The following is a 20,196-nucleotide window of genomic DNA, read 5'->3' as shown; positions in this document are numbered from 1 at the left end:
GAACTAGACAGGGATGCCCCCTATCCCCGCTTCTCTATGTCGTGGTGATGGAACATCTGGCACAGGCCATCCAATTGAACCTTGATATCCATGGTATAACCACCCCCTCCTTTCACCATAAGATGTCCTTATTTGCAGACGACCTATTGTTATATATAACCCGTCCCCATATTAGCATCCCGGCAATACTCAACGAATTCGATGCCTTTGGAAGACTGAGTAATTTTAAGGTTAACATGACTAAATCGACCGCTCTCAACCTTACATTACCCCCCCCTACAGTCTCCCTCCTCCGTAAAAATGTCCCTTTCCAATGGCAAGCCAGCTCCATCACCTATCTAGGAGTCTCCATCCCAGCTAACCTAACAGATCTATACCACCTAAATTACCAGCCTTTTCTTAGCTCCCTACGCCACACCTTTGAGACATATCAGAATATGAAGATCTCGTGGTTTGGCAAGCTTGATGTCCTAAAAATGGAGACCCTACCAAAATTATTATATGTCTTCCAGACGATCCCCATAAGACCGCCAAGACAGTTCTTCAGCTCTCTTCGCACCATGGTGAACGGTTTTGTATGGCAGAAAGGCTATTCACGTATACGGCACAAAACTCTGTGTAGACACAAAACCCAAGGTGGGGTAGGCCTCCCCGATTTCGAGCTATATCACCGAGCTGCTCTCCTCTCTAGGATTGTAGATTGGTTCCGACACGCTCCTTCAGGACCCACACCAGCGGTGCGGATTGAACAGGAACTGTGTCCTACAGATTTGAGAGCCCTCCCTTGGAGCGCACACGGGGAAGCTAATGTACTCCCTCGTCCTTCCCTCCTTACGGCTGCAGCTTTAAAAACATGGCAAACGACTTATCAAGCCTCTTCTCTCTCCACTAATCCGGGGCCCCTATCGCCTTTATTTGACAATGCCCTATTCCCCACGGGAGTAGCTGTCCCCTCAGTGGGGGGATATAGGAGAAACGATTGGCCCACGGCCCGTGACTTCATACACCCCGCTATGGGACAGTTTGTGCCGCCTACTGATACACCGGTGCACCCCCTGGGGAATTGGCTGTTAGACCGACAACTGGATGGGTTCTGCTCAGCACTGTCTGTTGGTGGACAGACGCACAGATCATTGACGACTTTCGAACTCATGCTTTTCTCGGGGGAGGGGGCACACCACACGATCTCGGTCGTTTATGGGATGTTGAGAGAGGTTCTCCATCAGGTGCCGCTGGGCTCGAAAGCCCAATGGCACGCTGACCTGAACAGGGACTTGACGGAGTCGGATTGGGCCACCATTCACCATTACACACATAAATCTTCTGTTTCCTCATACGCACAGGAAAAGAATTACAAAATAGTTACTAGATGGTACAGGGACCCGGTATCCATACACCGGATCTTCCCTTCTTCTCCTGAGACTTGTTGGCGCTGCAATAAGTAAGAGGCACATATCTGCACATTTGGTGGACGTGTCCCCCAGTTTTCTCATTCTGGCAAAAGATCTTTACGATTTACAACCGCTTATATGGAGACATGTTGGCGCCCACGCCTGCTATAGCCTTGTTATCACTCCTACCGGGATCCCGGAAAGCCCAAAAATCGATGATTCTGAGGCACCTCCTATGTGCTGCTCGACAGGTGATCCCCATGTTCTGGAAAACGACGACCACCCCACCCATCTCCAAATGGGTTAGCCTGGTTAATGATATAATGCACATGGAGGAGCTTCTAGCGGCAGACAATAACACCTTTCCCAAATTCATGGCGCAGTGGGGTGTCTGGATACATTTCTGCGCCTCGGCTGACCTCCAGTCCCTGCTCTAATCTCTACCTTATAATGTGTTCCAATAATGTGAATCAATGTTTGAGCCATTTTGTGCACTGTCTGAATCCTCTTTGCTGAAAACTTAATAAAAACTGATTCAACACTAAAAACCCACAACCCCCGAACCCATATCCCCTTTAGCAACCACACAAAAAAAAAAGTTGGAAAAATGGCATTGCTGTATAAAGTACTGCTGAGATTTGTAGTCCTCTATAGAGGGTGCCATTCTGTATTGCTGCAATGCAGAATGGGACCTGCTATATAGAACTACAAATACCAGCTGAACTTTATACAGCAATGCCATCAATTGGGCTAAAAAAAAAAAAATATTTATTAACTTACCTTCACCTCCTCTGGCTGTTTCCTGGTGGGGGAGGCTGCAGAAAACCTCCCGTGTGTGGTGTGTGTCCATCTCAGCGCGCCCATGTACTCAGGCGGCTGTCTGCTGGGTCCTCACCGCCGAGGCCCAGGGCTGCCCCCTCCAGTGCCTGCAGGCTTTTTTTAAATTCTCGGCTCCCTCCACAGTTTTGGCGGCCGACGGGCCCCCTCGTTTCTGCGCCTGGAGTGTCGGAAAGACCTGATACTCCTGGCGCAGAGACGAGGGGGCCCGTCGGCCGCCAAAACTGTGGAGGGAGCCGAGAATTTAAAAAAAGCCTGCAGGCACTGCAGGGGGCAGCCCTGAGCCTCGGCCGTGAGGACCCAGCAGACAGCCGCCTGCAGCTGCAGAGCTATATGCGGTGGCGGCGGTGGCTGGATCTGCGCTGGACCTGGCGGCAGGGACTCCACTAGTTTCGGCCCTGGGTGACGGGCCCCCTGAAGGTCACGGGCCCTCGGGCAGTGCCCGACGGACCGAATGGTCAGTCCGCCCCTGCAAGAGAGTGGACAGAGAGGAAGAAGCAGTCGGTGGTACCTCAGCCGTGTTAGCCCCCATATCAAAATTTTTGAACAAAACATAAGCAGTTGGTTAGATCTTTGTTGTTTGCTTTAGATCTCACACAGAAATAGAGATATTAACAGTTATTTGCTGGGGGGGTTAACCCGTCATGAGCACCCCCTTATCAAAAAATTGACCAAACAGCTATTTTGGAAGCTATTTGTTAGATCCAGTATGATCAAGTGGTTGTTTTGTTAGATCTCACATAATTACAGATTTATTAAGTGATTGATGAGGGGGAGCTAGCCCCCCACATGCAATTTTCTGGTAAAATTTCATTCAGGCTAATAGGCCTTCGTTAGATCCGGTGAGATCAAGTGATTACAGAGAAATTATGAATACAGTGATACCTTGGTTTAAGAGCATAATTCGTTCCGGAAGCATGCTTGTAATCCAAAGCGCTTGTATATCAAAGCGAATTTCCCCATAGGAAATAATGGAAACTCAGATGATTCGTTCCACAACCCAAAAATATTCATATAAAATGATTACAATACTGTACTGTAATATAATACTGTACAAAATATAAAGAAAAATAAACAATTACAGGTACTGTACCTTTGTGGTTGGTGTGAGGGAGACGAGAGAGAGGAGAATTATTGTGTAGGGCGACTTTCACTATCACTCAAGGAATCACTGCTATCTCTTGGCTCAATGGAATCTTTTTCATTTCGTGAAACCTTAACAAGGAATCTATCCAATGACACTTGCTTTTGCCTCCTTTTGAGGATTTCGCGGAAATGTGACATTGCATTGTCGTTAAACAGATTCATTGCTCGCACTGCTACAGCCTTATTCGGGTGGTGCTTTTCTACAAAATTTTGCACTGTTTCCCACATTTTACACATCTCCCTAATCTTATTTGAAGTGAGGGATTCCTGCGCCTTATTCTCATCCTCCTCTGCAGATGAGATCTCCTCCATAACCTCCTGCTGTTGCTCGCAATGCAGATGCATCAGTTCGTCAGTGGTCAGCTCCTGGCCATGTTCCTCCACCAGCTCTTGAATGTCGTCCTCATTCACCTCCAGTCCCATGGTCTTCCCCAAGGACACAATTTCATCAACAACTGGCGACTCCTGTTCATAAGCAGGCCCCTCTAATCCATGTCCAAAAACGCAATCAGGCCACAGCTTTCTCCAAGCAGAATTCAGGGTTCTCTTGGTGACCCCATCCCAGGCTTTATCGATGATCTTGAGGCAGTTCACGATATGAAAATGATTTTTCCAAAACTCTCGAAGGGTAAGGTTTGTTCCTTCGGTCACCTCAAAGCATCGCTGAAATAGTGCTTTGGTGTAAAGCTTTTTAAAGTTGGAAATTACTTGTTGATCCATTGGCTGGAGGATTGGAGTGGTGTTGGGAGGAAGGAACTTAACCCTAATGAACTCGAATTCTTCCAGTAAGTCGTCCTCAAGGCCTGGAGGATGAGCAGGAGCATTATCCATAATCAGCAATGCTTTGAGTGGCAGATTCTTTTCTAAAAGGTATTTCTTCACTGCAGGACCGAAGACCTCGTTGATCCACTCAACGAACAAGATGCGAGTGACCCAAGCCTTGCTGTTGGACCTCCACATAACATTTAACTGGCTCTTCTGCACCTTACATTTCTTGAAGGCTCGTGGATTCTCGGAATGATACACGAGCAGGGGCTTGACTTTGAATTCCCCACTTGCATTAGCACAAAACAAGAGGGTAAGACGGTCTTTCATGGGCTTGTGACCGGGCATTGCATTCTCTTCTTCTGTAATGTAGGTCCTCTTTGGCATCTTTTTCCAAAAAAGCCCCGTCTCATCGCAGTTAAAAACTTGCTCCGCCAGGTAACCCTCGGAAACCATGAGCTTCTGGAACTCGGTAGCGAATGCCTCAGCTGCCTTAGTGTCTGAACTCGCAGCCTCTCCGTGCCTCACAACACTATGGATGCCACTTCTCCTCTTAAAATTATCAAACCATCCCCTGCTTGCCTTGAAGAGTTCTTCATTTTCTGTAGACGTACCTGGCAGTTTACTTATGAGGTCAGTATGCAAGGCCTTTGCCTTCTCACAGATAATGTTCTCACTCACAGTATCACCTGCTAGTTGCTTCTCATTTATCCAAACCAGAAGCAACTTTTCTACATCTTCCAGAATAGGTGGCCGTTGCTTTGATATTCTTGTGACTCCTTTTGCTGCATCTACCCCCCTTATTTCTTCTTTCTTTTTTAATATTGTGCAAATGGTCGATGTAGACTTCTTATACAATCTTGCAATTTCGGTCACTCGCATACCTCGTTCATACTTATCAATCATTTCCTTCTTTACTGCCACTGTAATCATCTCCTTCTTACTGCCTCTCTTTTCAGCTATCATCTCCTTCTTACCGCCTTTCTTTTGAGCTTTTTGGGGCTTTGGGGCCATTGTACAGTGTATACAGTCGCACGGACAGATGACCGAGATGATCACCCACAATCCCTGTGATCGGCGTCACGTCCTGCTCGTATATCAAGGCAATCGCTCGTATATCAAGGCAAACTTTCTCTGAAATGTTTGCTCGTCTTGCGGAACACTCGCAAACCAAGTTACTCGTAAACCGAGGTATTACTGTATTTGGTATTACATAATTTCTCTGTAATCACTTACCTTACCCGATTTCAAAAAAGGGCAAATCCTCTGGAAGTTGCACCGGGAGGAACCCCAGAGACCTCCATCACTTCTTCTCATCTCCATCCGTCTCCACGCGCTTCGCCACGGCAAACTGCATGGCACCATTCGAGCCGTCGCGGCCTGCAGCAACGCCTACCTCTCGGGACTTGCCGGAATCTCCCCCGCCACCTAGCCTGAACGGCCGCGTGACACCGCCGGAAGACACCACCCCTGACTCATGCAACCCCCTACTGCACCCAGGAGACGCAAGCAGTACGATGCCGTCCAGCACCGAGCTGCTACTCTCTGCAGGTGAGATGTCTTCCATCCTGCTTTCACTCCCGATGCCAAGCGGGCATCACGACCATGGTCTCCCGACTCGAGGACCGGGTCACCTCACTACACACAGAGCATGATGGTGTTTCTCAGCGGTTGATTGCGCTGGAGTCCAGGGTCCTGCACCAAGAAACCTGACTCACCTCCATGGTGCTGGCACATGACGACCTGGAGAACCGCTCCAGTCGCAACAATGTGAAGTTGCGCGGCATACCTGAAACGACTACATCTACAGACTTTAGAACATCGGTGACCCAGATTCTCAACATGACCTTGGACAAACCGCCTGACTCACCCCTGGAGCTGGATCGGGTGCATCGGGTGGAAGGCCCACGTACTGACCGGCACGTCCGCCCAAGAGACGTTCTTTGCCGTGTACATTACTACACGGTGAAGGAGGCCATTATTCAACAAGCCTGGCGTAAGGGCCCCATCCCCTTCGATGGAGCAGATGTTACACTTCTTCCTGACCTGTCAAGGCGCACGCTGCAAATGCGCTGGACACTCCAGCCACTATTTGCTGAAATCTGGAGAGCAGGAACGCTTTACTCCTGGGGATACCCATTCTGCCTGAGCATCCGCAAGGACAGGGAGACATTCATACTGTGACACCCGGATCAGCTACCGGCACTGTTCTCATTCTTGGATGTCGCTCCTGTGGAGATTTCTGACTGGATCCAGCTGGATTTACCGGACGCGGCTCGCCCCATGCCCCAACGCAGCCGTCGGCGGTCCCTATCCAACTCCAGACACCAACCCCAGGTGCCGGTACCTCCCACTGTGGATGTAGCTCCCCGAGGTGACGGATGGGACCCCACTTCCAGAGAAATGTGAAAACTCAGCATCAACGACCTTCCACCCATTACTGGACTCTGAGGAACCGACTTTTCTGACTTCTCCTTGCCTCCTGTATACGTGATGGTCCACCATCTTTACCAAGACCCCAGTGAACTGACATTGAGTGCTGTTGCACTCTGAGCCATTCTGCCCCTGGGTGATCTATACCTACAGGCCTTAATTATTTTACACTGTTGTTTATGTTGGGGTCTCACCACCTTCCGCGTGGGATGTGTGGGGGAACTAGGCCTCTAGTTGGTCTGCCCACCCATCCACCCGTTTGTACGCTGTTATGGGGGCCCTCGCGCCACTATGGTGGTGCTGGGACCCCCAAGGTTCCTATTTATGATGCTTCTCTTACTGTCTACACCGGTTCTTTTTTGCTATTTTATTTTATTTTGTTCCTCATTTAATACGTTATCGGATGGCGCGGTGGGCAGCAGCTCACTGTTTGCATACTAATCGAAGTTAACTCTGTTATACTACTTGGTTATATCTTCACACACTGTTTTAGCCTACCTACTATCCCCAATAGGATAGGGACCACCTCTGTCTCCGAACACGCTTAGTGGCAGCGGTGATCCACTTGGCTGGTGATCCAGCCCGCTTAGATTTAGTAGACTCCACACCTACCCTCTACGCCTCCGGTAGGCACTCCTATCTCCCCTCCCCTCTACCCACTGCTTCTCCTACCCCACCTTTACATCTTCCCATACACCCAGGCCCGGAGCTACCGCAAGGCAAGCGACCACCTTAGGGCGCTGCAGGGTGAGGGCGGAAAAAACAGGGCATTTTGACAAGTACTTGTACTTGCCAAAATGCCCCGATGCTTGGTGATCCACTTGGCTGGTGATCCAGCCCTCTTAGATTTAGTAGAATCCCCACCTACCCTCTACGCCCCCGGTAGGCACTCCTATCTCCCCTCCCCTCTCCCCACTGCTTCTCCTACCCCATCTTTACATCTTCCCATACACCTCCTGCTTCCCCCTTTCCTCCCACCCCCCTTGCCCCCCATTCCAGTCATGGCCACTCTCAAAGTCCTCTCCCTAAACGTCAAGGGGTTGAACACCCCTGAAAAGAGGAGAATGATCCTCAATGACCTCCACCGTCAGGGGGTCGAAGTTGCATTCCTCCAGGAGACCCACTTCCAGATAGAACGTATCCCGCACATAGAGAATAGAAGATTCCCGACTTCTTACTATAGTGGGTCCCCAGACAATAGATCCAGGGGAGTGAGTATCGTCCTCGCACACTCAGTACCCTGGACACTATTAGAGCAACATGCGGGGGAAGAAGGCAGGGTCTTTTTCTTGAAGGGCACCTTTGGGTCCCAAGTGATGACGTTTATAGAGTGCGTCCTGACCAGACTGTCGGAGTTCCGGGAGGGTATCTTAGTGTTGGGGGGCGACTTTTACCTACTCCTGGGCCCTCCAGGATCCGCCATACGGGTATGGGGAACATCGCTGACCCTGTGGGGAGGTGACACCCCTGGTTTCCTGACACCCAATTACGTACGATAAGGGAACAACTCCGCGCCATATGCACAGATAAAGTTAAGTCCGCACTGCTCAAATGCCGGCGCACATTTTATGAATACGGCAATCAGTGTGGCAAATACCTCGCTAGAGCCCTGCGAAAGCAGCATACCTGGACATTTGTTCCCTCTATTTCCCTGCCATCAGGTGCCAAATCCTCTATCCCATCGGACATCGCGGATGCCTTCGCTGATTACTACAAGGGTTTATACAACCTTTCCCACTCCTCATCTCCCCAGAACTCCACACACCACTCATCACATGTAGTGCAATACATCCAACAATCTGGCATGCCCTCCCTCTCATCAGACATCAGTTTATTGATGGAATCCCCTATCTCGGTGTCAGAACTGGAGCATGCCCTTAAACTCACCCAGCCTGGCAAGGCACCAGTCACCCCCGGAGTCTCTTAGGGCACACATCACCGTCCTACCCAAGGAGGGTAGAGACCCTTCACTCTGCCCGAGCTACCGGCCAATATCCCTTCTCAACGTGGACAGCAAACTCTTTGCAAAAATTATTTACACCCGACTTGTACCTCACCTGGGGGGAATCATACACCCTGATCAAACGGGATTTGTCCCCTCCAGGGAGGCGAGGGACAACACCACACGGGCGTTGGGGGTTCTCCACTCCACCAGAGCGAATGCCATCCCGTGCGTAATTTTATTCACGGACACTGAGAGGGCGTTCGACTGGGTGGACTGGGAATTCCAAACCCAGACATCCGAGGAATAACAACGGGCCCCACAAAACACAAAGTCGCTGCTTTCGCAGACAATCTCCTTTTTTTTTCTATCTGCCCCAGATATCTCAATACCGGTTCTCCTTCAGGAATTGAAGAAGTATGGTATGCTCACCAACTTCAGAATTAACAACCATAAATCCGAGGCACTTCATGTCTCACTCGCGGGCGCTCGCCTCCGGAGGGTCCTACAAAAACTTCCCTTTTAAATGGGCCCCTAACGCCATCAAATATCTTTGCATTCTACTCCCCAAAGACTTGACACAAGCATATGCATTAAACTTCCCTCCACTGCTATCCTGTGTACAGGCAGATTTGGAGGCGTGAACCAAAAACACCTTCTCCTGGATGGGGCGCTGCAATATCCTGAAACAATCCACACTTCCGCGCCTGCTCTACCCCATTCAGGCCCTACCGATATCCATACCCCCATCCTTCTTTCGCTCTGTCCACTCACTCTTCACAGAATTCACCTGGTCGCGGAAACCGGCTCGATTGAACTACGACATACTACGGGGTCCCAAACTAATGGGTGGGATGTCCCTGCCAGATGTGTACCAGTATTATATTGCGGCACATCTGACAGGGGTAGTCGACTGGTGCTGTAACTCCACGACCAAACTCTGGGTTATCCTGGAACAGACGGCTGCTGAGGCCCCCCTAACTAAGCTCCCCTGGTGCTCTGCACCACTGTCCCCTCCACTTCACCTGCATCCTACCGTCAACCCCATCCTGAAAATAGCACAGGCAACCTTTGCTAAGGGTCTACTCTCCTCTACTCCTTCACCCCTCCTCCCCATTCTTGACAACCCTGCATTTCCCCAGGCATTGGCTCCCACACCTACCCTGAACTAAGGAGACTGGGCATCCATAAAGCAATGCACCTCATGTCGGCCTCAACATGGCCTTCTGCCAATGACCTTCACACCCATCCAAAATACGGCCCTCTTGACTTTTGGTCCACTATGTGACTGACCCACTTCCTGCACACTATCCCCCAATAGGCCACTTACCCCTTTCGAGCAGACCTGTACTCAAACAAGCTCTCCCCGACATACTCTTTCGTTCTGCTACAAACTACTGACCCAACTGCCAGACCCCCGACCCTTGTGGTTCCTTTCGAGATGGGAGGAGGACCTCCAGATCAATATAACCCCGGAGGCCGCGACTAAGTTGCTCACCCTTTCATACTGCTCCTCTATCAGCAACAGATACCAGGAGTCGGGTTACAAGATTGTAACTAGATGGTACCGCACTCCACAGACCTGCCACGCATTGTTCCCCGACTCGCCTGACCTCTGTTGGCGATGCCAGCAACCGTCCGCGGGTATGCTACACATCTTCTGGACTTGCCCGGCCCTCGGGCAGTTCTGGGACCAGGTATGCGCCCTTACTCAGAAATTTACGGACGCACAGGTGCCCCGAGACCCTGCCTTCCTCCTCCTGCACCATAACACTATCCCCTACATGCTTACACCAGCTTGCTCATCAGACATGTAATCAACGCGGCCAGGGCATCCCAGAAAACTGAACCCCCCGCATAGGACAGGTTTTGGACTGCATCCACGATATATACCTTCGGAGGGTGGGACCCTCCACGTTCCTTGCTGCTGTACATACTGTCGTATTGAAACAGTGGACGTTGCAGATTGATGACAGCGCACCCAGAACGTGTGACAATTTTCAAACCTAATTGTGCACGCACTTAAATGTTGACCATTATTATGTATACAGTTTAGACATGTGCACTGCAAAAAAATTCGTTTCGTTTTGGTTTCGGATTTGTGTTATTTTGTTTTTCGGGATTCGGGTGTGAAAGTCAATTCGGATTCGGAATTCGGATTCGGAAGAAATTCGTTAGCGGTAGTTCGTTCGAACGTTCGTTTCGTTTTCGGTTCTTATTTGTTTCGTTCGTTTGCAGCAAAGTGACATTTGAGGGGGGGGGAATGTTTTTTTCCTTCTCTAATGTTACTTTGCTTGAACGAAACGAATAAGAAACGAAAACGAAACGAATGTTCGGACGAACTACCGCTAACGAATTTCGGAAACGGAAATTCGGATTCGTTTGCATTCGTTATATCTGTAATTCGGAATTCGGATACATCCGAATGTCCGAATTTCCGAAAATTTGTCCGAATTTCGATTCGGAACGAAACGAATCGCACATGTCTAGTACAGTTGTATACTCTGCTTCACAGATGCTATATCTGACTCGAAGTTGATCATCTGTATAGCTGTACCTGCCTTACTTACATGCAACTTTCCTTTCTGTAAAACCTGAAAACGAACACGATCACGGCTAAAACAGCCGCGCATAATGGGACGCAAGAAAAGGTGCATGTACCTTTTTTCTGCATTTGCCGCGTGGATGTCACCCCATTTAAATCAATGGGGCCGCGCAGCAATCACTGTGTGCAATTGTGCAGGACGAGCGTCCCAGATCGCATAGGTCTGCACCGGCCCTCAAAGTAGCTCCTGCACCTTTCTGCGCGACAGGCGATTTTTAACGTGCAACAAATCGCAAAGATGTGAACTGTGTTCTTAGACTTGAATGGAAATCTCTGTTTTGTGCGATATCATGAGGCTAAATCCGCCTGATAAATCATGTGAACCGAGCCTCAATTATATCAAATAATATCTCTGTAATTATATGAGATCTAACGTTAAAACCACTTGATCTTACCGGATCTAACGAAGGCCTATTAGCCTGAATGAAAGTTTACCAGAAAATTGCATGTGGGGGCTAGCTCCCCCTCATTAATCACTTAATAAATCTGTAATTATGTGAGATCTAACAAAACAACTACCGTATATACTCGAGTATAAGCCGTCCCGAATATAAGCCGAGGTACCTAATTTTACCACAAAAAACTGGGAAAATTTTTTGACTCGAGTATAAGCCTATCTGTAATTATGTGAGATCTAACAAAACAACTAGTTGATCATACCGAATCTAACAAATAGCTTCCAAAATAGCTAACTGTTTGGTCAATTTTTTTATTTTATTTTTTCATATTTTTTTTTTACATTTATTTTTTATTGACAGTTTTTAGAATACAAAATCCGAATAAGACAATACTAAAAGTATAAAACAAAGCTATAGAGATGCTAGTATGCAACAGTGTCATGTACAACATTTTGATAATTCAGTATACGGTGAAAACATCAAGACAAAATACAATATTACATAATGCAACAAGTAAATTATCTAGATCGGATTGGAAGAAAAAGGAAAGATCAGAATAGAGACAGACGAAGAGAGAAAATAAAAAAGAAGAGAATGAGAAGGGGGGTGGGGGGGTAGACAGGTTCTGAGACAGGTTATAGATATTAAAATGTGAAAAATTCAGAATAAAAGTGATATTAACTTTTCAAGCCCTTATTAAAGCAGGATCAAAATAAATTGGAAGACATTTCTGGATCCACGGATTCCAGATCCTTTCAAATTTTACCTTTTTTTTCTTGAAGTTTTGCAGTGGATTTTTCGTGTACAAACACTGTGTGAAGACGGGTTTTAACCTCAGACATTCTCAATACAGGAGACAACCAGGCTTTTGCAATCGTTTGTTTAGCAGCAGTGAGAATGTGTGTCATAAGGATAAATTGTGAGGTTGGAATATTGTCAGGTCTCAAGTTTAGAAGAGCTATTGTTGGTTGAAAGGGGGGAGTTATATTGATAAGGGAATGAATAAAGGCAAATACTTTGCTCCAAAAACGCTGTGCTATCGGACATTCCCACCATATGTGGAACATTGTACCTATGGAATCACAGTGGAGATAACATTGTGGAGAAGATGAAGGAGAGATACGCGCCAGTCTAGAGGGAACATAATACCACCTCATTAAAACTTTATAATTAGTCTCCACTGCCGCTGCACATTGAGAGAAAGTCCTGATCGTGGCCCAAATTTGTTCCCATTGTTCAATTTCTAAAATAATCCCCAAATCTCGTTGCCATTGTGACATATATGTGTGGGCAGGTATAGAAGAAGAGTGAAGTAGGGAGGAATAGAGCTGAGAAATTACTCCTTTAGTATGTCGAGAGTCTAAGCAAGTACGTTCGAATAAAGTAAGAGAAGAGCGAGTGAGATTAGGGCCTATCATAGAAGTTATGAAATGTCGTATTTGAATATGTCGGAAAACATCAGCAGTGCTGAATTCATGTCTAGTTCGTAATGTTTAAAAGGGCGTAATTCCATTTGAGTCAAGCAAAGAGTGAAAGCGTGTCATATTGTTGTCAGACCATTTGGAGAAAGTTGGAGTCTCCAGGCCAGGGAGGAAGGCTGGGTTATTAAGAAAAGAGAGAAGGGGAAGTTGGGGGGGAAATAAGTTTTCCTGAGTGTTTCACAGAGTCCCATATCTTCAGTGAATGGAGAGTTATCGTGTTGTGTATCTTGGGACGGGTACGTGGGATAGACCATAGTAGGTTGTGTACTCCAAGTGGGTCACAATCTACAGCTTCTAACGAGACCCATAAAGGAACCTCAGCTGAGGTATGATACTTAGTCAGAGGTGCGATTTGCGCCGCGCGGTAATATTGTGTAATGTCAGGCACACCTAGACCACCTAGTGATCTATGTAGAAACATAGAATGTCTAGGAATACGAGGCTTACGACCCGCCCAGACGAAGTGCATCACATGTCTTTGAAGTATTCGGAGATTATGAGTAGGTATATGAACAGAGAGGACTCTGAAGAAATAAAGTAATTTCGGTAAGAAGGTAATTTTTACAGCTGCTATGCGACCCATTAGGGAAAGGGGGAAATGGGACCAGGTAGAAAGTAAGGATCGTAGGCGTTGAAATAAGGGAGGATAATTAGCTGAATATAGTGATGTATAAGAAGAGGTCAAGTGAACACCCAGATAGGAGAGAGCGGTGAGGGCCCATGGAAACGAGAATGATGATCGGATTTGCTGAACCGTCTGGTAATGAAGCGAAATGTTGAGTGCTTTAGATTTTGAGAGGTTCACAGAGAGACCTGAAAAGGAGCCCAAGGAAGAAAGGATCGCAAAGAGATTAGGGAGCGAGACAAGAGGTTGTGACATGGTGAGAAGGATGTCGTCAGCGAACAGACTCAATTTGTATTGATGGCCAGCTATGGGGATTCCTGATATATCAGGATGCTCACGGATCAATTGCTCGAGTGGTTCTATGGCTAATGCAAAGAGTAACGGGGATAAAGGACATCCTTGTCTAGTTCCTCTGCATATAGGGAAGGGGCCAGATTTAAATCCAGCACAGTGTACCCTAGCTGTAGGAAAGGTGTAAAGAGCAGATATCATTTTACTAAACAAAGGGCCAAAACCCAATCGTTCCAATATGTAAAAAAGATAAGGCCAGGAAAGGGAATCAAAAGCTTTTTTAATGTCTAGAGAGAGGAACATAGCGGGGATTTTCCTCGAATGTGCTAGATGCGATAGGAGAGTTGCCCTGCGAATGCCGTCTGTGGCCTGGCGAAGAGGCAAAAACCAACCTGATCTTTGTGAATCAGCTGACCTATCCCCAGGTTCAATCTGCTTGCCAGTATTTTAGCTAGAATTTTGATGCCTAAGTTTAGTAGGGATATGGGGCGGAAATTCGCCCAAATTGTATTATCAGAATTTGGCTTGGGGATCATACAAATTGAAGCTGTAAGAGTATCTCTGCCTAGACTACCTTGGGAGCGTAGAGCATTGAAGGATGCAACCAAGATCGGGGCTAAGAGGTCTGAGAATGTTTTATAATAAAGAGCAGGGAAGCCATCTGGTCCCGCTCTTTTTTGCATTTTTAGAGATTTGATGGCTTGAAGAACTTCCGATTCAGAAATCGGGTCTTCCAGAAGAAATTTGAAGTCAGTCGGGATCTGTGGAAGAGATAGTGGGGCGAACAAATTATCAGAAGAATCTTTGGAAAAAGTGCAATCTGGGGTGTAAAGTTCCTTCAAGTGTTTACTAAATTCATCTACAATTATATTCGGGTTATTGGTAAGGGAGCCCTGGGTGGTACGCAAAGTCAGGGGACGTCTTGTCGGATCAAGATTACGAGGGCGAGTCACCAACATCGAGGTAGGTTTATTAGCATGCATATAAAAATGATGCTTTGTCTTTCGTAAAATAGCATCAGTTTTGTATGATAACAATAAATTCAAGTCCCTCCGTGCTGACTCAACTCTGCAACGATTAATGGGTGTAGGGGAGAGGGAAAAATCTGCGGAGGCTATAAGAAAAGTATCCTCCAGAGATTTTTGTTTTCGTAAGCGTTCTCGTTTAAGTTTAGAGGCAAGTCTGATACATTGCCCCCGTATAACCACTTTATGAGCTTCCCATAGCGTCACTGGAGCAATGTCAGGTGTAGAGTTATGGGCCAGGTATTCTAAAATAGCTGCACGAATTATAGAAACATTACATTCATCCGACAAAAGGTATTCATTAAGAGACCAAGAAGGGGAGGGGGATGAGGCCAGTATAGAAGAGATAGAGAGGGTCACTGCAGAATGGTCCGACCAGGAGATGGGCAGGATATAAGAGGATCTGACCAAGGGAAGTGTAGGTTGTGTAAGGAAGATATGATCTATTCTGGAAAAGGAGTTGTGAGGGGAAGAGTAGAATGTATAATCTCCTGTAGTAGGGTGTAATTCCCTCCAAGTGTCTATCAAGGCATATTGGGTTAAAAGAGTCTGGAAGGGTGTGGAAACAGAATTACTTGAAGTAGTAGGGAATTTATCTAGGATGGGGGAGATAGATACATTTGAATCACCACATAGAAGGAGTAGGCCCTTTTGATGATGAGCAATGGTAGATGGCGGAAGAAAGGAAGGGGTTTAGAGTTGGGGGCATAATAGGTCACAATGGTAACGTCCTGATCATTAAGGCGGCCCATAAGGAGTAGATATCGGCCGTCCGGGTCGGTAATCTCTTTAGTGCCTACAAAATTCAGGCGACGATGAAAGCCTATCAGGACTCTTTTCGATTTGGCGGTAGAGGAGGCTACAAAAATTTGCGAAAAGTTTTTATGAAAGTATTTAGGAGTAGAGGATTGGGAGAAATGCGTTTCCTGAAGGCAGATAATATCTGCATGTATGGAGTTAAAGTGCCAAAAAGCCAGAGTTCGTTTATGGGGAGAGTTAAGGCCCTTAACATTGATGGTAATCAATTTAATAGATGACATTATGGGGGGCGTGGATATAGTTCAGCATATGATTGAGACATGACAAATAAGATCTGAATGAGCGGTAGTGTAACTTCTCTTGAACCCGGGGAGGAGGATAAGATGAAGGGGGAAGGGTGAGAAAGAAGAAAAAGAGAGAGAGAAGGGAGAAAAACTATGAAACAAAACAATAAAATACTAAAGTCCATGGTGTAAACACCAAAAAAGGAACCAAAAACAGACTGAAGTAGAGAGAGACAGTCAACCTGCATCTCTCTATCAGGCTGTGGTTAGACCCACTAGGGGGGTAATCCCACCTATGAAGGTCTAAAAGGAGGCAACAGTGACAGTCGCCTCAGCACGCAGGCTTAAAGGAATATAACAGAACATTTCTAAGAAACAGCCCCAATAAAATAATATGCAATTAAGATTAATATTCATCTAACCGTAAAGCGGGACTATAAACCTTATAAGAGTGATAACGACCCCCTAAAGGAGTCAAACAGAGTAGGTATTGAAGAGACGTGGATCTCAGAATATCAACCGGGGATGTCCATGTCGACGGCTTGTGGTAGGGACATCTTCTTACGAACACTTTTCATAGGCGAGGATAACAGTGTGGAAGATGGTTCCGGAGGGGATGTGTGTCTGCGACGTTTGGGTTGGATCAATGATGAGGGTTCCGACTGTGGCAACAGTTGAAGATCAGAGAGAATGCGCCGAAGACCGTCCAAGGTGGAATCATGGTATGTGCGTCAGTTATAAGTGAAGAGGAGGCAAAACGGAAAGCCCCATCGATACGTAATCTGATGTTGTTGCAGAATTAGGAGAAGAGGCTTTAGTTCCCTCAGCTTAGCAATGGTTGAGGGGGCCAGGTCTGCAAAAATCTGATATGGAGCGCCTTGGAATGATAACGAATGACTTTTTCGGGCTGCCTGCAAGATTTCCTCTTTAGTGCGGAAAAATAAAAACTTAGCGATTACATCTCTAGATGGACCGTCTGGCTTGCGTTTAGACAGGGCCCGATGAATTCTCTCCATCTCGAGGCGTTCAATCGGAATGGATGGTGCCAGTTCCTGGATCAAAGCAGTAATGGTCGATTGTAGATCCAATACATGTTCAGGAATTCCTCTAAAACGCAAATTTGAGCGATTCTCCAAATCCTCTATTTTGGAATTTAGAAATAAGTTTTCCTCATGAATTTTGACTAAATCATCAGTATAAGAAGTAGAACGGAGTTCAATTGAATCCATACGAATTTCTAAGTCAGCAGTACATTGCCCCAATTCACGAATTTCCCTTGACAACTGAGTAGTAATTTGTTTAGATGTGGTAGCCAGTGCTTTCTGCAACATACGATCTATTTTGTGCAATAGATCAGACTGTGACTCACAGGCAGGAGGGAGGGAGCCGGCATCACTGTCATCTGCTGCGTCATCTTGCTGAGGTGATTGAGAGGCAGTTGGGCCTATCAGGCCGTGAGAAGCCAGCACCATCTTGGAGGCTGCTCTAGCCAGTGCTTCCTTAATGGAGGGGCCGCGAGGAGGCTGTATTTTAGATCCAGGACGGGACATGGCGATCCCGGAGTATATCCACTACCGATCGGGACCGAAGAGACTGTTTGTCATACGGTAGGAGCTGAGTTAGAAGCGCCTGATAGTGCTGAGGCGATGCGGAGCGGTTTCAGAACACAACTGCCATCGTCCCTGTTTGGTCAATTTTTTGATAAGGGGGTGCTGATGACGGGTTAGCCCCCCCTGCAAATAACTGTTAATATCTCTATTTCTGTGTGAGATCTAACGCAAACAACAAAGATCTAACCAACTGCTTATGTTTTGTTCAAAAATGTTGATATGGGGGGGGGCTAACACAGCTGAGGTTTTGCTGTCGCTTATTGTTCCACATAGCCCAGTTTCCAGCAGCAACCTGCCTGTCCCACCAATCAGTCCTTGACTCATATCCTTTGACCTTGTCCTGAGCTATGAGGACCTATGAGACTCAAATGAAAGGCCTCCATGACCAGCTGGCATGAAACAGCCTCTCTCTCTCCTCTACAGTGTATGTAATCCCCAAAAACAAAAATGTTACATATTGCTGCTTCGGTTTTGGGTATAAATACACTTTATATATAATATGCGCGCCCCCGCGTTGCCATAATACATTCCTTGGATGTCCGTTGTTGGTTGACCTGTGTGATTTCCTCTTTATTTCTCACGGTGACCGTTGTCACTGGTACTAAAAGTATTAAAAATCCCAAATTTTGAGTTGTCATCAGAACAGAAATGGAGGTGAAATCTTCCAATGTTCCGGTGACCAGGGGCGTCCCGAGACAGGAGCAGGTACCGGTTGACACCCCGCTGCGACATCATCATGCATGCGCGTGCACTATGACGTCATCTGGTGGCCATCTTGGTGATACCTGCTGGCGGCCATCTTGATGATGGACACCGGCAGAGAGAGGAGGGGACGTTCACCCGGTGGGATAAGGTATGCCGCCAGGTTCCCTCTCTTCTGCAACTGTCGGGCTATCGGTTCATGACCAAGTGCCTGACTTTTCAGAGGGGGTGACACCAAAATGACTGTCAGTCATTTTGGTGTCACTCCTCCAATGGTGTCATATGGATGCAGGCCGCACCTCCCCACTAGTTACGCCACTGCAGGTGACAGCTGTCTAAGAGAGGATGAACCTGACTTCGGAGAGAATTTCTGTCACTTCCTGTTGTGCCTACAGGACAGCATACTTCCTAACATCAGAAGCTGAGAAAGAGGGACATGTAGGGGCACGGAGAAGCACTGGGGGACATGGAGGGGCACGGAGAAGCTCTGGGGGACATGGAGGGGCACGGAGAGGCACTGAAGGACATGGAGGGGCACGGAGAAGCACTAGGGGACATGGAGGGGCAAAGAGAGGCACTGGGTGACATAAAGGGGCATGGACAGGCACTGGGGGAGATGGAGGGGCAAGGAGAGGCACTGGGGGACATGGAGGGGCACGGAGAAGCACTAGGGGACATGGAGGGGCAAAGAGAGGCACTGGGTGACATAAAGGGGCATGGAGAGGCACTGGGGGACATGGAGGGGCACGCAGAAGCACTGGGGGACATGGAGGGGCAAGGAGAAGCACTGGGTGACATAGAGGGGCACTGAGAGACACTGGGGGACATGGAGGGGCACGGAGAGACACTGGGGGACATGGAGGGGCACGGAGAGACACTGGGGGACATGGAGGGGCACGGAGAAGCACTGGGGGACATGGAGGGGCACAGAGAGACACTGGGGGACATGGGGGGCCACTACATGTATACGGCAGGTGATTTCTGTGGTTTATAGGTATAGGAGTAACAGAGGGTGGATGAATCACCATGAATTGGGAATCTCTTTTCACACATTTCTGAGGATGGCACGGCTTACACTTTGTGTTTTTATTATTATTATACAGGATGTTTGAAGCCAATAGTTTGTGCAGCGCTTTACAATATAAGGAAGACATTACAATCACAATACAGTTCCAGACAAGATGGTAAGGAGGGCCCCGCCCCTGAGGGCTTTTATCAGTTTCCATATTCATTGTGTGTGTGTGTGTGTGTGTGTGTTACATGTTCGGGGAGGGGGGGTTATGTGTCACTCAATCTTTTCATTTTTATCTTTAATTCTTTATTTGTAAATATTTCTATGCGGAGATGTAACAAGAGCAACAGACAAGATAAATCACTTCCATGAAAAGGCAAAAACTATGAAGAGTGAAAATGTATCGGCTGAGTGCAGACAAATAAAGTTTGTTTGTTTTTAATTCACCGTTTAATTTTTTGTTATTTATGTCGATCAAACTTCAGGGATCTCAAGTCTCCCTGATGTTCAGGGAATCTCCCTCTATTAGATAGCGGCTCCCTGACATCAGCGAGAGAGGCATTTTCTTCCTGAAAGGTTTACTCTGAGTAAACCTTTCCGGTAAGATATCAGTGGGTAAGGTTTCAGAACGAGGATTGCCTCCTGGAGGAAGGTCATGTGATCTCTAGAGTAGCCTCAGAGTGAGGCTTGCCTCCCGGAGGAAGGTCATGTGATCTCTAGAGTAGCCTCAGAACGAGGCTTGGCTCTCAGAAGGAAGAAGCTACTTGCTGCACAGGGAGGGCGGACATAGATTACTATTGAGAGCAGGTACAGACACTGCTGCAGGGTTGAGAGAGGGATGTTAACCCTTTGTGGATAATATATAATTAATTATATGTCCTGGTTGTCTA

The 20,196-nt window shown here is 47.2% G+C and overlaps 1 protein-coding gene across 1 annotated transcript; it reads right to left on the bottom strand.

Annotated features, from left to right (window-relative positions):
* Nucleotides 1–1,515: 1,515 nt before the first annotated feature.
* Nucleotides 1,516–5,153, bottom strand: LOC108802031 (tigger transposable element-derived protein 1-like). Its single transcript, XM_018573919.1, has 2 exons — nucleotides 3,601–5,153; nucleotides 1,516–1,699 (listed from the first exon to the last, which is right to left on the bottom strand). The coding sequence occupies exons 1-2, from the start codon at nucleotides 5,151–5,153 to the stop codon at nucleotides 1,516–1,518; spliced, it is 1,737 nt and encodes a 578-aa protein (XP_018429421.1).
* Between the last annotated feature and the right edge of the window lie 15,043 nt (nucleotides 5,154–20,196).

Source organism: Nanorana parkeri, unplaced genomic scaffold (assembly GCF_000935625.1).
Source record: "Nanorana parkeri isolate BGI_ZX_2015 unplaced genomic scaffold, ASM93562v1 scaffold2615, whole genome shotgun sequence".
Taxonomy (NCBI): domain Eukaryota; kingdom Metazoa; phylum Chordata; class Amphibia; order Anura; family Dicroglossidae; genus Nanorana; species Nanorana parkeri.
The sequence above is the reverse complement of the archived record's forward strand: the minus strand, read 5'-3'. Positions and strand labels throughout refer to the sequence as shown.